We start from the raw sequence: 18,350 nt of genomic DNA, 5'->3' as shown, positions 1-18,350 counted from the left end.
TCTCAAGATATACACCTCTCAAGTTAGACGTCTCAAGATATACACCTCTCAAGTTAGACGTCTCAAGATATACACCTCTCAAGTTATACACCTCTCAAGATATACACCTCTCAAGTTATACACCTCTCAAGTTATACACCTCTCAAGTTAGACGTCTCAAGATATACACCTCTCAAGTTAGACGTCTCAAGTTATACACCTCTCAAGTTATACACCTCTCAAGTTAGACGTCTCAAGATATACACCTCTCAAGTTAGACGTCTCAAGATATACACCTCTCAAGTTATACACCTCTCAAGTTAGACGTCTCAAGATATACACCTCTCAAGTTAGACGTCTCAAGTTATACACCTCTCAAGTTATACACCTCTCAAGTTATACACCTCTCAAGATATACACGTCTCAAGTTATACACGTCTCAAGATATACACGTCTCAAGATATACACGTCTCAAGATATACACGTCTCAAGTTATACACGTCTCAAGATATACACGTCTCAAGATATACACGTCTCAAGATATACACGTCTCAAGTTATACACGTCTCAAGTTATACACGTCTCAAGATATACACGTCTCAAGATATACACGTCTCAAGTTAGACGTCTCAAGTTAGACACGTCTCAAGTTATACACGTCTCAAGATATATACGTCTCAAGTTAGACACCTCTCAAGATATACACCTCTCAAGATATACACGTCTCAAGTTATACACGTCTCAAGATATACACGTCTCAAGATATACACGTCTCAAGATATACACGTCTCAAGATATACACGTCTCAAGTTATACACGTCTCAAGATATACACGTCTCAAGTTATAGACGTCTCAAGTTATAGACGTCTCAAGTTATAGACGTCTCAAGATATACACGTCTCAAGATATACACGTCTCAAGTTAGACGTCTCAAGTTAGACGTCTCAAGTTAGACATCTCAAGTTATACACGTCTCAAGTTATACACGTCTCAAGTTATACACCTCTCAAGATATACACGTCTCAAGTTATAGACGTTTCAAGATATACTACTCTCAAGATATACACGTCTCAAGATATACACGTCTCAAGATATACACGTCTCAAGATATACACGTCTCAAGATATACACGTCTCAAGATTTCTTTCATTCATTCATTCATTCATTCATTGCATCCTTCTTTTTTCCTATGCTTTCTGTCTCTGGTCTTTCTGTAGTAAAGGATGTTTTTGCCTTTCGCTCCTCATTTCAGCTTTGGAAGCTTTGCCTTTTATGGAGTTCTGTGGGCATGACCGAATGAAAGCACAGTGTCATGCTGTGTAGTGTCATGCTGTGCAGTGCCGGGGGATTGGCTTCATCATCAGCATTATACACGAGATGTTTAATATCTTCACTTGGGCACTATGTGACTATAAAGTGGCGAGAGTGCCGAGCTGAAAAGCGCCACTGAGCGATCTTATTTTAAGCTTCCGCAGATGAAAGGCTTTTTCCTCCACAACCTGGAGAGAAGCAGAGGCTTTGATGTGTGTGTGTGTGTGTGTGTGTGTGTGTGTGTGTGTGAGCTCAGAGACCGAAATAAACACACAGGGATTCCCACACTCTGATTACTAATCACGCTTTCTTCTAATATCATATACACATCACCACCGCTGCTGCTGCTGCTAATGATAATTACAGTGGAATAATCTGTTCACACAACTCTGCTTTCTATATTCACTCATTTATCAATTTTATTTTCATTTATTATTCATTTACTTTATTTTCTTTCTTTCTTTATTTATTTTATCACTTTATTTTTATTATTTCTTTCTGGTATTGCTTGTCTTTTTTCTTCTTTTTTTTCTACTTTTTTCCATTTACTTCTCTTTTTACATTTATGAATTTATGCTTTTTTTTGTTTATTTTTTAAATTGAATTTTACTTTTTGTTTTTTTACTTTTAGTTATTTACTTGTTTATTTATTTTGCTTATTTATTTTTCTTTTTTATATTTATTTTTCTTTATTTTTTTTCTTTATTTATTATTTACTTATTTCTTTAACTTAATTTTTTGTTTATTTATTTTGCTGTTTTGTGTACTCTTTCGCATTTTTTTTTTCTTTTTTTCAGTTTGATCCTTTTTTTTTTGGTTTTGGTTTTGTCTCATTTGTTTGTTTATCCCCTTTATTTATTTATTTGTTTATTCATATGCCATTTCTTAAATCTTTAATGCCTTTCTTTAATGCAATTATATTTCTGTTTCTTCATCTCTCATTTCTCAATTTTATTTTGTAACCTTTCTTTCTTTTTTTTTTTCTTTGGTTTTGATGGATTTTATATTGTTTTGTTTGATTAAAAAAAAAACACAAAAAAACCCCAGAGGTGGCAGTCAGGTCGTGATCTGTGTGTCTCAGTGAGGAGTGAGGAGCTGAGGTGTCACATAAATACCAAGCGATGGTTAATAATCAGTCTTCGCCGTTACAAACAGACTGGTTGTTGTTGTTGTTGTTTAAATGATTGACCTGGGAGCCGTTGCTGAGGTGCTGATTCACACTTGCCATTTCCCCACTATTCTCTCAGAGTGTGGTCAGTGTGTGGGAGAGGTCAGATGAGTCATGCCCATGGCTTCATTAAACGCAAACATAAATTTACATCGTTTTAAAATACAGTCTGCATACATGCTGTCTTATAGGAATAATAAGAAAATAGAGGAAGCAAGACTTCCTCCCTCTCTCTCTCTCTCACTCACACACACACACTTGCTGAAAGGCTTTCAGTAGTTTTAAGTTGAACCCTTGTCTATATCTGTAGTAGAAAATTCAATTTGATTTGTCTAGCACTTTTAACCACAAAGCAGCTGAAGCAACATGTATAAATTCTAAATCTATTCCTAATGAGCAAGCCAGATGTGATTGTGGTGAGGGGGGGAAAACTCCCTGAGAAGATACAAGGAAGGAACCTTGAGAGGAACCAGACTCAGAAGAGAACCCCTCGTCATCTGGATGGCCAGGAAATTCTAGTTTAAACACACAAAGGCTATTTGGTTGAGGTTTACTGATGGAGAGTTGAGTGTAGAACTGTTTGTAGTAATTATAGACCTCAAGCCGCGGTGCTACGATCTATCCCGTGTATCTCCAGGATGTCCATGTGGAGACCTCCTCGGGGGCCGAGAGACGTTCCCAAGTGATGAGACTCCAACCTGATGTAGGATATCAGGAGGGATCAGAAGTGGTCAGGATCTTTGGTGTCTCAGGAGTAGCATATGTAGAGAGACGGAGGAAGAGACATACAGAGAGAGAGAGAGAGAGAGAGAGATCATTAGGTATGTTTATTGTCTGATGTAGGATATCAGGAGGGGTCAGAATCACTGGTGTCTCAGGAGTAGCATGTGTAGAGAGAGAGAGAGAGACAGACACAGAGAGAGACAGAGAGAGATCATTAGGTATGTTTATTGTCTGATGTAGGATATCAGGAGGGGTCAGAATCACTGGTGTCTCAGGAGTAGCATGTGTAGAGAGAGAGAGAGAGAGAGACAGACACAGAGAGAGACAGAGAGAGATCATTAGGTATGTTTATTGTCTGATGTAGGATATCAGGAGGGGTCAGAATCACTGGTGTCTCAGGAGTAGCATGTGTAGAGAGAGAGAGAGAGAGAGACAGACACAGAGAGAGACAGAGAGAGATCATTAGGTATGTTTATTGTCTGATGTAGGATATCAGGAGGGGTCAGAATCACTGGTGTCTCAGGAGTAGCATGTGTAGAGAGAGAGAGAGAGAGACAGACACAGAGAGAGAGATCATTAGGTATGTTTATTGTCTCCAGGATGTACATGTGGAGACATCCACAGCAGCAGAGAGCCATTTCCAAATGATGAGACTCCAACAGAGAGACAGACAGAGAGACAGACAGAGAGAGAGCCGAGAGACGTTCCCAAGTGATGAGACTCCAACCTGATGTAGGATATCAGAAGGGATCAGAAGTGGTCAGGATCTTTGGTGTCTCAGGAGTAGCATATGTAGAGAGACGGAGGAAGAGACATACAGAGAGAGAGAGAGAGATCATTAGGTATGTTTATTGTCTGATGTAGGATATCAGGAGGGGTCAGGATCACTGGTGTCTCAGGAGTAGCATGTGTAGAGAGAGAGACACAGAGAGAGATCATTAGGTATGTTTATTGTCTGATGTAGGATATCAGAAGTGGTCAGGATCTTTGGTGTCTCAGGAGTAGCATGTGTAGAGAGAGAGAGAGACAGACAGACACAGAGAGAGAGAGATCATTAGGTATGTTTATTGTCTGATGTAGGATATCAGGAGGGGTCAGAATCACTGGTGTCTCAGGAGTAGCATGTGTAGAGAGAGAGACACAGAGAGAGAGATCATTAGGTATGTTTATTGTCTGATGTAGGATATCAGGAGGGGTCAGAATCACTGGTGTCTCAGGAGTAGCATGTGTAGAGAGAGAGAGAGAGACAGACAGACACAGAGAGAGAGATCATTAGGTATGTTTATTGTCTGATGTAGGATATCAGAAGTGGTCAGGATCACTGGTGTCTCAGGAGTAGCATGTGTAGAGAGAGAGAGACAGAGAGAGAGATCATTAGGTATGTTTATTGTCTGATGTAGGATATCAGGAGGGGTCAGAATCACTGGTGTCTCAGGAGTAGCATGTGTAGAGAGAGAGAGAGAGACAGACAGACACAGAGAGAGAGAGATCATTAGGTATGTTTATTGTCTCCAGGATGTACATGTGGAGACATCCACAGCAGCAGAGAGCCATTTCCAAATGATGAGACTCCAACAGAGAGAGACAGACAGAGAGAGAGACAGAAAGATTATTAGGTATGCTTATTGTCTTGTCATCCTCACAGTTTTCTCATCAGATCTTTTCTTTTGCCTGAATGCACAAATGTAAAATGAATGATAAGGGATTAGAGTGGATGATTATAACCCTGAAACCCAGGTGTCTGTCAGATTAATCCGATTTCCGACACAAAAGGAACAGTATGATTGCTGGGTTTTCAGAGTAATTGTTAAAGTACTCTGTGTGTGTGTGTGTGTGTGTGTGTTTGTAGCGACTGACGCGATGCGTACTCAGCGCAGCGTTTTTCGGAGCTCTCGGCTCCTCCTTCCTGTACGGCTACAACCTGTCTGTGGTCAACGCCCCCTCCAAGGTCAGTCACCGCTCTACAGCTCTCTTCTCATTGCTTTCACAACTCTATTAAAAGTCTAAAGTTTTGTTTGACTTTGTTTGTGTTTTCGTTTCATTTCAAACGGATTTCTGTAACGACCCTGTAGAGGTCAGTCACCCCACCTTTACCATGCTCTTGATCTCTCAAGTTTTCTTTCCTTATCTGACTCTACACTGCCCTTACACACACACACACACACACACATATATAAACACACACACTTAGACACTTAGGTTGTCATATCTCATAAGTAAACACACACACACAAACATGATCATATTTGGCATTTAATCTGATGTTTCTTAGATCTAATTAAAGCACCTAATTATCTGCAACCCCCTAATATTGAAGTGACATCAGAGCCCTGTGTGTGTGTGTGTGTGTGTGTGTGTAATTGAGCACATCTGGTCCTCCCTGGCTTATCACTGACTTGTGCAGTTGTGACACACACACACAAGAACACACACTCCCCCTCTCTCTCCTACACACACACACATTAGTATCCCTTTCACACACACACACATGCCATGTAAAGAATTTTTTCAAGCCAGCACACAGCTGATTATATACTTATTATATTACTATTATATTACATTACTGATTATATACTGGTGTGTGATTATTTACTGTGTGTGTGTGTGTGTGTGTGTAGGATATAAAGGCGTTTTATAACTTGACATGGATGACCCGCTACGGTGAGCCACCATCAGTGGACACTCTCACCTTGCTCTGGTCCATCACTGTGTCCATATTTGCGGTTGGAGGCCTGATGGGGGCGCTCACTGTCCCCTTCCTTATTAAAACACTGGGCAGGTAACACACACACACACACAGACACACACACACAGATTGTGCAGGTTTCAGATATTCTCATTTAGCGGTCTACATGTCATAATCACTTTATCTTTGTGTCTTTGCTTTACTTTCTCTTTTTCTGTCTGCATCTATTTCAGTTTCTCTCCATTACTCTCTCTCGCTCTCTCGCTCTCTTTTTCACGCTCTCTCGCTCTCGCTCTCTCTTTCTCTCTCCCTTACCGCTCACACTCTCTCTCTCCCTCACCGCTCACACTCTCTCTCTCTCTCTTTCACGCTGTCTTTCTCTCTCTCTCTCTTTTTCACACTCACTCTTTCGCTCACTCGCTGTCTCACTTTCCTCTCTCTCACTCTCACTGTCTCTCTCTCTCACTTGCGCTCTCGCTCTCTCGCTCTCTCTCTCACTTGCTCGCTCGTTTGCTTGCTCGCTCTCTCTCTACCCTTCTCCTTTATATGAATGGATGTCCATGTTACAGCATCACAATAAAAGCTTTGTCTCAAAAATTCAAACATTCACTAAAAATGAATGGGATAAATAAAAAATAATGATTAAATAATGATAGGAATAGTTGTTTTGACATCGCCTGACTATTCTGTTGGTCCCCATCTCACTCCCGAGTGTATACATGGGATTCATCCTGGTGCTCTGGTTTCCTCCCACCAACCAAACGATCCCACTAGGTACACTGGCATAAATCACCCTTTTTCTGTCATCCTCTCCTTCTCTTTCTCTGTATAGCTTTATTGAAATGGCTGTGCATATTGCAGCATCAACATGCATGGTGAAGCACAGCTGGTATTGATGTTACAGTCGAACGTTTCCTGTAATGATCAGCATTAATGTGAGCAGAAGTACAGATGATCATATTAAAGCAGTAAGGTTTCATGAATATCAAGTAGATAAATATTAGCTGTTAAAATGTATGAATAAATAGCAAAGAAAACAAGAGAGAGAATAATATTAATAGAAAATCTACAGTGGCATAGCAAAAAAAAAATCACTGTGAGGCCAGTAGGTTTAATAATATGCAAATATGTTCATGGATCCACAACTGGACAGATGTGCCACAATGAACAGTCATCTCCATTGCTACACCTAAAAAAAAAAGCATACAGGAAATTTAAGTTAAAGATACTTTTCCATCCTGGGAGTTGAACCCAGGCTGCCTGGGAGAAAACCAGGAATCCTGACCACTAGACCATATGGAAACAATATAATACTTATATAACAATGAACAGTATATCCCAGTCAGAAGAACCAAATATAGAACTCTTTGGCAGTAACTGTCTGGAGAATGAAGCATTGTGCTTACGATCCCAAGAATCCCACCGTATCCACAGTGAATCATGGAGGTGGGCGCGTCCCCTAGGAGCTGCAAACAGTACTGAATGTACCAGGACACAATTTATTCTCATCGGTCAACTCAATCTGGGGAGAAGATGGACGTTTCAACATGACAACGAACCCAAACATAAGTGACAGCCAAAAATAAATGCCGTTCGCAAGACCTAGCCTATCTCCTGACCTGAATCCTATTGAACATTCATGGAGAAATTAGTGAGCTTAGGGACATGAAGATGATTAACCAAGAGGAATGCACATAATAAAACTCTGAAATCTGGACCTGCCAAGTACTAATGTGGGTCATTTGTAGGTCTGGCTATGTGACATCCTATTAAACTTGTTGTTTTAAACATGCACTATATTGTTGGCAAAAGTGTTGGGACACCCCTCCAAATCATTGAATTCAGGTGTTGTTTTTCAGGGCTTGGGCTCGGCCCCTTAGTTCCAGTGAAAGGAACTCTTAATGCTTCAGGTTCATACCAAGACATTTTGGACAATTTCCTGCTCCCAACTTTGTGGGAACAGTTTGGGGATGACCCACTTCCTGTTCCAACATGACTGCACACCAGTGCACAAAGCCAGGTCCATGAAGACATGGATGAGTGAGTTTGGTGTGGAGGAACTTGACTGGCCAGCACAGAGTCCTGACCTCAACACCATAGAACACCTTTGGGGTGAATTAGAGAGGAGACTGCGAGCCAGACCTTCTTGTCCAACATCAGGGCCTGACCTCACAAATGCAAATGTTATAGCTTCAAAGGGCAGGACAACTCCATATTACATTCATGTGCATGTAAAGGCAGATGTCACAAAACTTTTGGCAATATAATATATCTTTATTTCTGTGTACAAAGACAAGATGTTGTAAGTATAACAACAAATGGCGAAACATCTGAATTAAAATTGAAACAAACAGATGCTGACCCCAATTAACCGTCTATCCGATCGGATGAGAAAGATGAGTTCTCAGGGAGAGAGATTTGGATGTGTTTCAATTCATTTAAGGTTGGTTGGGTTTCAAACTAATAGACAAAACCAGAATTCATCTCAGTACTTCATTTCTTAAGAACATGCACCAGAAATAGAGAACAAGAGCGTACCAAATGTATTCTTGTGTAACACTAAAACAATAACCTTGTACATTAGAAGATGAGTAAAGGTGTTATACTGTATCTCTATTTTACACGTACAGATTTATGCATTTTGTGTCATTCTTCTAAAAGCCAAGCATCCTTGTTCCTGCCAGCAGTGCTGAGTGACTCTTCTTGGCTCTTACAATCACATCCGGGTGACATTCTGCTGAGACGGGAATAATTTCATATTCATTAATAACCATTATATAAAGCTGAGCCAGACACACAGGGTCGGGGTTATAATAACCTCTCTCCATGTGCATGACTTATGTAAAGTGCTACAGGATAAATGTCCAGGGGAGGAACACAATGCCGCTATCTGTTGCTGTATTTGTTTAGTGCTCCGGTTAGTTCTCATGTTTCATATGCTAATTACTGGTAGTGGGTCTAGAGTCCATCACAGAGGACTCAGGACACATTTTAGAGACAATCAGCTACGATGAATGTGTTTGGACTTGAGGAGGAAACTGGAGCACCCAGAGGAGAATGTGCAAGGTGGGAATCGACCCGACCCTCAACACCAGAGGGACAATGGAAATCTACCACCGTTTTTGATCCTTTGGGCTAGTTTCAAGTCATTTGAGTGCATTTGTGTGTGCTTTTGTATTTGGAAGTGGGAAGTTTGCCGAAAAACCGAGCAACCCTTCCCACAAGCTTCATCCTCTCTGCTTTTCAAGCTTCGTGTGAAAATAAAAACCTTTTTTTTATTATTATTATTTTTCATCCCTCATGATCCCATTGAGGTTTGAATGCACATATCTAGTCTCAGCTTTAAAAAAAAAAAAAAAAAAAAAAAAAGAATAGTGCACCTCCTTTTCATGACAGAATGCTGTGATAATTCAATCAGAAAGAGTTTCATCGATAGTGGTGTTGTACCGGCATAAGTCATGATGCAACACCTAATCTCAGCTGACGGACCATTAAGATGACAATGTTACATACGTGTCTGTCTGTATGTTTCTCTCTCTCTCTCTCTCTCTCTCTCTCTGTCTCTCACCCCACCTCAACCCACCCACTCACTTTGTCTCTCTCACTTAGCAGCGAATGAGCAGAAGGATCTCCGTGTGGGAGGTTATTTTTGGTGTAGAGTCCCTCATGATGCATCCTACTAATGGATGTTGTCCTGTACACACACACACACACCACACAGTATTTCATTGTGCATTCATTTCTTTATATAAATATGACTTGTGCTTAAACCAGGCTTTCACTTTATATATATGTCTGTTTATTAAACTATTGATCTGTTAGGTTGGGAAATGAGACTACTTTGACACCACACACACACTATATATATATAGTTGCCTGTCAGTGTGTCTCTCCGTCTATCTTTAGTCATGGGAAAACAAAAGTGCACCCTCCTTCAATTCAGTCTTTTTTTATTTATCAGGGCTTAAATCCCAGTTGTGTGAACTCCATCAGCTTCAATAAGCAAAGCAGTTAACATCAGGTGACAACAAATTACACAACAGATTTATTCCAGAAAGTAATGTCCATCCTATAATTCATGGAATAACATGGAAAGCACCTGAAATAACCTGAAATTAATGTTTTCTGATCTCTTGTAATGGTTTCAAGACATTTTGTCTCACTCTTCTGTATAACATTACTTCAGTTCATGATGTTTGAGGGTATTGCACAGATCTTGCCACAGCATCTCAACGGGGTCGAGGTTCAGACTCTGTCTTGGTCATTCCATTAGTTTGAGGTTTTTTCCACCAGTTTGCTGGTGTGATTGGGATCATTGCCCGGTTGTATGGTCCAATTTTAGCCCAGCTGAAGCTGCTGGACATAAGGTCTCACATTTGTCTCAAGAATATCTGGTATACAGTGGAGTTTCTCGTTGTCTCAATGACTGAAGACTTCCTCAGTTCCTGTGGCTGCAAAACAAGTCATGCGTAACAGATGGTATGGAGTGTTTGTGATGATACGCCATGTTTGCTCCTCATGCACAGTAACAAGTTTGGTGAAAACCAAACATCCTCCCCTTGGTCTCATCTTTTGAAGTGATGTGGTTTGTTCAGGTGCAGTTTTGCAAGCCTAAGTCATGCTGCTGTATTCTTTTTGAGCAGAAGGGCCCTTTTTGTTTTTTTGGGTTTTTTTTTACAGCCGTCCTTTCCTGGAAACTATAAACAGTCATTAAACAGTCTGACCTTGAGCTGAATTTGCCGAGATGTCCAATCCTAGGAAGATTGTCTTGAAGGTTGGCCATTTGTTGGTTTTTCAGCTGCCACAGCGGATCATTTGGTCTGCATGTTTTTCAATTTGGCACAGATTTTTACACTGAATGCCCTTCCTGGCACAGCCCTCACATTTAATCCAGGCTTAGGGCCGACACTGAGAGTTAATTCTTCAGTGGCTGGTTTAGCGCCCTGCCCGGGAATCGAACCCACTGTGGCAGTGAGAGCACGGGATCCTGCCACTGGACCAGCAGGAGGCACGAAGGTTGGCCATTTGTAAACAATCCTTCTCATTGTAGAGTGGTACATTTTAAATCATTTATCAGGCATAACATTATGAGCACTGACAGGTGAAGTGAATAACGCTGGTTATCTCCTCATCATGGCACGTGTTAGAGGGTGGGATATTAGAGGCAGCAAGTGAACATTTTGTCATGTTAGAAGAAGGAAAAAGGGCCCAGCGAAAGGATTTGAGTTTGACGCTCTTGTGGGGTGTTCCTGATCTGCAGTGGTTACTATCTATCAAAACTGGTCCAAAGAAGGAACAGTGGTGAACCGGCGACAGGGTCATGGGTGGCCAAAGCTCATTGATGCATGTGGGGAGCGAAGGCCCATGTGATCCAAAACAGACGAGCTACTGTTGCTCAGATTTGCTGAAGAAGTTAATGCTGGTCCTGATAGAAAGGTGTCAGAATACAAAGTGCAGGAGGCAGCAAAAGGGGGGTGGGGTACTGTCTTTGTTTCTCCCCTTACTGTGTGTGTATAAAGTGTGAAAATGTGTCTGAAACCATGCAACAACTCCCACAGATGCAGATAAATACATTTTTAGAAACTTTCTATTTCATGATACAGCTGGAAGGATTTATTGTAGATGACTGTGTGTGTTTGTGTGTGTATGTGTGTATGTATGTGTGTGTGTGTGTGTGTGTGTGTGTGTGTGGATATACTAAGGCCCCATCTGTACAAATTCAAATTACCTCCTCAGTAGATAGTGCAGCTAATTTAAAGTCCCTGTGGAGTTTAAAATTGGACCTAGACATAAAGCTACACATCCTCCTCCTCCATCATGATCCTTTTACACCACTAATGACCGCTGCCCTGTGACAAATAAGTCAGCAATCTGTGGTCTCATCCTGATCCCAGCCCAGTCTGCACACAGGACCAAAATAACCTGAACTAAACTCATTACACTCGATTGGCTCACGATACAACACTCAGCCTTTGCATAAACACAAAATTCAGATCTAACCCAGACAACACATTGTTCTAACACAGCTACAGTTCCCCAGAGAGAGAGAGAGAGAGAGAGAATCTCATCTTTTTGTTTTAATTATTCATTCTACAAATTAATATTGTGAATATTGTTCTAAATATGAACACAGATTTTGTGTGCTAGTGTTTTGACATGTTCCTATGAGTCACACAATCCACATCTAAACTGTTCTGCAGTAACACCAGTGTTCATTAATAGAAAAGTGTCGAGGGATTATGACTCGGTGGAACAGAAGTCATGGAAACAGATGCTGAAATATTTCATGAATATTATTATTATTTTTTATGTGAAGGTAAAATACACTATATTGCCAAAAGTATTGGGACACCCCTCCAAATCGTTGAATTCAGGTGTTGTTTTTCAGGGGGTTGGGCTCGGTCCCTTAGTTCCAGTGAAAGGAACTCTTAATGCTTCAGCATAGCAAGACATTTTAGACAATTTCATGCTCCTAACTTTGTGGGAACAGTTTGGAGATGACCCCTTCCTGTTCCAACATGACTGCACACCAGTGCACAAAGCAAGGTCCATAAAGACATGGATGAGAGTTTGGTGTGGAGGAACTTCACAGAGTCCTGACCTCAACCTGATAGAACACCTTTGGGATGAATTAGAGCGGAGACTGTGAGCCAGACCTTCTCATCCAACATCGGTGCCTGACCTCACAAATGCACTTCTAGAGGAATGGTCAAAAATTCCCATAAACACACTCCTAAACCTTGTGGAAAACCTTCCCAGAAGAGTTGAAGCTGCAAAGGGCGGGACAACTCCATCCCAGTTTTGGCCTGGCTCACAGTCTCTGCTCTCATCACATGAAATTGTCCAAAATGTCTTGGTATGCCAAAGCATTAAGAGTTTCTTTCACTGGAACTAAGGGGCCGAGCCCAACCCTTGAAAAACAACACCTGAATTCAATGATTTGGAGGGGTGTCCCAAAACTTTTGCCAGTAACAAGAAGAAACCCAAACTCCAAGGTTGCAGTAGCAGATAATATATAATGACTGTTTGGCCAAAAAGTTTGGGAAAGGTCTGAACCTTTAAAATGTTTCCAGAAGTATACCGCTTAAACTTGAGCTCAAAAAGCAGACCAAGAATTCAATATTTATGTAAAAAATGTATGAGGCTTCTTAGCGGCAAAACAGAAAATAGTTCCCTCCATCATCTGGAGATTGTGAGTGAAAATCCAGATTTTTCTGTAGTTATCCATGCCGAGGAGGCTCAGAGAGCAAATTTGGCTGTGTTGTTTGGGTGGAAAGGATGGCATGCTGTCTCTCCTGTCAATCACTCTCTCAGTGACATTGGCTAATTGTGGTGTATGTGGAAGAGGTCAAACTTTTAGACTGTTCCATGTTAAGAAGCTGTTGTGTGATGGGGGAAAACTGGGACATGGCAAATTACAAATTGGCCATGGTGAAAAACACATATAAGGCCAAAAGTATGTGGACAGTAGAGCATCACACTTGTATGTGGGTCTTCATTAATTTAATGACACTTCTCATCTCTCAGTCATTTATAAGTTTTGTTAGCAGACTATAAGATTAAAAACATTTGAACAGTGTGTGCTGGTACCTGAGAGAGGATTTTCTGCCCAAAAATCAAAGAAGCAGAGGAGTGGTGTAACGCATGTGCTTTCTCCAGCTGAGGCGACATACAAACTCAGTGAAGATAGAGTCACAATGCCAGATGTGAACAGCTGTGCATCTCGACTGTCCGGTCACCAAGGACAGTGGGAACGAGGCCCTGTTCTTTCTTTCCTATGCCCTTGTGTTTCTGGCAAATGGGTGGATAGAAAACTCTGCTGATGGTGATTTATTGCCTCCACTCTCCCCAAACACACACTTTCTAGTTAGGCTGAACTTTATTTTCTGCCGCTACTCATCAACTGTGAGTCCCCTGCAAGTTGTCCGCTCACTACATCTGCAAATTCGTCAGATCGCACAAGCAAATGTTTTACTATTCATCTGGGTTTTGAAGTAACTTAGGACCTAAGGCATGCAAGGTTCATCTCAGGGTGATGGTGGCCGTTGGGCTAGTGAAGCTTTCCATGGTGATGGGTGACAGATATGTTCACAATGCCAGATGTGAACAGGTGTGTATCCAGTCACCAAGGACGGTGGGAACAAGGCCTTGTTCTTTCCATGTCTCTGTGGGTTTCCTCCCACCTTCTAGAAACACACTGGTAGGTGGATTGGAAATACTAAATCACCCCTAATTAGAGGTGTGTGTGGAGGAGTGTGTGGGTGTGTACGCATGGTGCCATGTAATGACGTGTCATCCAAGGTGGGAAAGGTTTCAGACCTACAGCGACTGAAAGGAGTCAAAAGAATTGAGCAAGTCAGTGAAAATCCCAGACAAACACTGAATTACTCACTGACCTGAAAGTTTCTATCCCCAGCCTATGCGCTTGTGTTTCAGGTCTCTCTGTGTGTTTTATTGTTCTCTGTTATTCGATTAGTTGAGAAACTCGCACAGCGGCTTTCCCTTCAATCGATTCTCCATTCGTTAGCCATCGTCAGACTTTCAGTTTTTCCTCTTGCTTGACATTCAACAATTGTCAGATCCTTCACAACAAAAGCAGTGTGGGATGGAGAAAGTACAAACAGGCAAATTGCAACTATATGTTTGTAAGGCTAAAGTAGCAACAAAAACAAAACAAACTTCTGTTGCACACGTGGGTGTAGGTCTTTATAAATGACAAAATGAAATAGAACACGGAGAGATAGAAACTGTGAGAGAAAGAGAGAGAGGGAATGAGGCATGAACGAGAGCAGAAACACTCCTAATGGACTGTTCATGTAGCTGTTGGCCTTTAGAAAGCAAACCAAAAGCAGCCTCTAATTCACCCCACAGCAATCAATACACACACATACACACACACACCTCTGGGTGATGGATGGGATGATCTACCTGTAAGAAATCAATCCTTTAGGGTCGCAGTAAACGCCATTACATACCAACTGATGTGTGTGTGTGTGTGTGTGTGGGTGGGTGGATAGGTCAAGTTTGTATTGGTTATGTGCATCATAAGCTAAAGAGGTGAATGCCTGAATTCTCCAGGGTTGTGGTGCAACATATAAGAGGAAGAAAACATCACAGTGCAAATGAGTTGCGAGAACACGTGCAGCACAAAATAGTGTAACTGTTCTTTAAAGCAGTTGCTTTCCTGTTTTCATGTTCATAGCAGTTATAACCTGCCCTATACCCTCGCCAGCCTCTACTGAAGTTCATTAAAAAATAACAGCTTCTTAGGATACAGTACTCACTGTGAGACTTACAGAACGTTTCCATGAACATCAAATAAACTTCTGCTTAATACAAAGTGCCTTCATCAACGATTGATGATGAAGGTTTTCTTTGCTAAATATCTAAGTGATGCAGCGCTTCCTGCTATACACATCATTTGAACGAGAATTAAATGTATTCGAGTTATGCATGTAGTTTATATCCAGCTCTATTGTCCAAGCTACACCACCTTCTGACCAATCAGATCTGAGAATCCAACAGCACTCTGGTGTGATGATAATATATAATATATACTGACCTTGCTGAGGCGCAGTGGCTTTATGATTAGCGTATTTGCCTCACCTCAAGGGTTGGGGGTTTGATTCTCAGCTCCATAGAGTTTGCATGCTGTCCCCGTGCTTCGATGGTTTCCCCAGGCTCTGGTTTCCTCCAACAGTCCAAAGACATTTGTTTCAGGCTGATTGGCATCTCTAAATTGTGTGTTGTGTGATTGTGATTGTGCCCCTGGGATAGGCTCCAGGTTCCTCACAACCCTGTGTAGCATAAATAGTACAGGCAATGAATGGATGGATGGATAACTCTGCTGATGGTGATTCATTTGCACCACTCTCCCAGAACACACCTCCTTGTAAGGTGCCATTTTATGCCGATACTCATCAACTGTGAATCCCCTACAAGTTGTTCGCTCACTACATCTGCAAATCCGTCGGGTTGCACAGGCAATTTTTTTACAATTCATCTGGGTTTTTAAGTAACTTAGGACCTAAGGGATGCGTGGTTCATCTCAGGGTGATGGTGGCTGTAGGGCTAGTGAGGCTTTCCATGGTGATGGGTGACAGAATGACAGACAGGTAGACACACAGATCCTGCACGAGCACACACACACACACACTCCCAAACAAGTGTAGAAGACTTTTAGAAATCTCTCTCTCTCTCTCTCACACGCACACACACACGCACACTTGTACTTCTAGACACTTTTCATTAAATTGCACAGTGCAGTCATTAAACTGAGAAAGTCTCTCTCCAGGGTGTGTGTGTGTGTGTGTGCACGCATGTGTGTTCTTTCTCCACCACTACACTCTAAGTCAACGTGACATATTGCTTGAGCCACTGGGAGTGCTCTCTCTCTCTCTCTCTCTCTCTCTCTCTCTCTCTCTCTCTCTCTCTCTCTCTCTAACCGTCCCCCCCCCACACACACACACATTCAGAGCAGTATATGAAGTTAAACTCACTCTGTGGTAGTGTAATGAGTTTCCTTCCTCAGTAATTAGTGCCAACAAGTTTTCTCCAAACTTCACCCTTTTACTCAAGCCCCAAATCATTGGAGACACATTACACACACACACACACACACACACAGTGGGAATGCTAAGCTGGAGAGCAGTGTTATAGAGGCTGATCACAAAAGACAGTGTAGTAAAGGATTGTAATGATGATTAATACAATGTGTGTCATTTAAGCCTTGGTCTCAGTGTGTAGAGAGAGAGAGAGAGAGAGAGAGAGAAAGAGGTCTCCAAATCAGTTTTGGTAGGTTTTCATGAATTATTATTAGAATTTTTATTCTAGACTGGAGCGTAGTGTTGTCCCGGAGATTTAGACAGACAGAAATATAAGTACGCATTCAGAAAAATATACAGACATTCTAGAGCTTTCTAGGCATAAGTAAATAAACCAGCAGATGGAATGGGAGACACATTGCCATGCCTTCGGCCTGTGATTTACATAATCACGCTAGGATGAATATACGCTATTTGGATATTCATAGTCCAGGGTTAGCATAATCCGCTCCCACTTTTAGGCTCATTTTCAAACATAAATGGAAATAAATGTTTAACATATACATTTGCGCTCATTCATTCTCGTTGTGCCGGTCTCAATCCCTGCCTCCCTCTCTCTCTCTCTCTCTCTCTCTCTCTATCTCCCTGTAGGAAAGGCACTCTGCTGGCCAATAACGTGTTGGCGGTTATCTCCGCTCTATTAATGGCTCTGGGCGAGAAAGCGGGGTCATTTGAGATGCTCATCATTGGCCGCTTCATTGTTGGCATGGATTCAGGTGGGTCCTTTTCTTTTCCTTTTTTCCGCCCTTTCCTTTTAAACCACTGGCCCTGTGCATCCAGGCATTTATTTTTTATTTTGTATTAAATCGACAACGCCAAGCCTGTATTAACATGCATCAACAGGGTGAGGCTCTACTGGTGTGTCCAGCGTGAACTTTAATTAATGGCAAGCCAAAATTCAGTGTCACGGTCCAGAGCAAAGGGTCATAACAGGAGCAGACTGAGATAAACACCATCCATTATCATTACACCTGGATGCCTACTTGTGCATGTGTGCAAGCATAAATACCACCATCAGGCAGCTATTTGCACCTTTCTTCTTCCCACTTTGTACATTGGAGCTGTCTGCTTGAAGATAACATCTTGTCGGCCGGAGGATCTCCTCTGTTCTGCCTCAGAGGATTTCTTGTATATTGCAATCATTTTTCGTAGAACACTTCAGAGCTGAGCAGAAACGTTTGAAGTTGTAAGAGCCCTGACCGCTGGTCCTCATCATTCCTGATCAGAGTAGTGCAAGGATATGCTTCTGGACGATTCTTACCTAGTAGATAAAATTAAAGAAAGGTCTGCATGTGGTAGCTTAATGGTTTAAGATATGCGACCGTACGCTTTTATTACTTATTTTAATTGGATCTGCGTCCCAAATGACACACTATGCACTATGTACTCTAGGGTATATTGTATGTTACAAGTATAGTAACAGTATATCATCTCAAATAGAACACTAATATATTTTTATGCGTAAGCTGTTTCCCAGTCAATATCAAATGACAACGTAACACATGTAATGTGACACTGTTAGCTTTAGCAGATTCCGGTGAATTTCTCATCCAGCATCAGCGCCTGCAAGCCCCACCCCTCTTCTGCTACGTAAACAAAGCTCTAAGCGATGAGGACATGAAGTGTCCATCATTCCACGCTTTTTTGGTTGAATTATGTGCATCATCTGAGATCATCACTCTTCTTCTAGTTGGAATTTTCGTTCACATGGCGCAGAACAGTGCACGAGGATGCGAACTGGGACGCACCTTCAGCTTCCAGTAAGATTTATAATGTTACCCTGAGAAAGAGATCCTGTAGCAGAGAAAATGGGAACATCCTGTCTGACTTTGTTAACAGAAAACAATCACTAAATACAAGCCACGGTAATCTAAAACT

At 41.6% G+C, this 18,350-nt stretch overlaps 1 protein-coding gene across 7 annotated transcripts in view; it reads left to right on the top strand.

Annotated features, from left to right (window-relative positions):
* The window catches only part of slc2a9l2 (solute carrier family 2 member 9, like 2), a 118,979-nt gene that overhangs the window by 19,578 nt on the left and 81,051 nt on the right, over nt 1–18,350 (top strand). For 6 of the 7 annotated variants that reach the window (XM_058376564.1, XM_058376584.1, XM_058376554.1 and 3 more), the window contains 3 exons: nt 5,032–5,130; nt 5,801–5,961; nt 17,064–17,188. In XM_058376564.1, coding sequence (XP_058232547.1) covers nt 5,032–5,130; nt 5,801–5,961; nt 17,064–17,188 — 385 coding nt within the window. The remainder of the gene's footprint in view (nt 1–5,031; nt 5,131–5,800; nt 5,962–17,063; nt 17,189–18,350) is intronic. The other variant, XM_058376604.1, reaches the window with a different exon arrangement.

Source organism: Hemibagrus wyckioides, linkage group LG02 (assembly GCF_019097595.1).
Source record: "Hemibagrus wyckioides isolate EC202008001 linkage group LG02, SWU_Hwy_1.0, whole genome shotgun sequence".
NCBI classification, from domain to species: domain Eukaryota; kingdom Metazoa; phylum Chordata; class Actinopteri; order Siluriformes; family Bagridae; genus Hemibagrus; species Hemibagrus wyckioides.
This window is presented reverse-complemented; position numbering and strand designations above follow the sequence as displayed.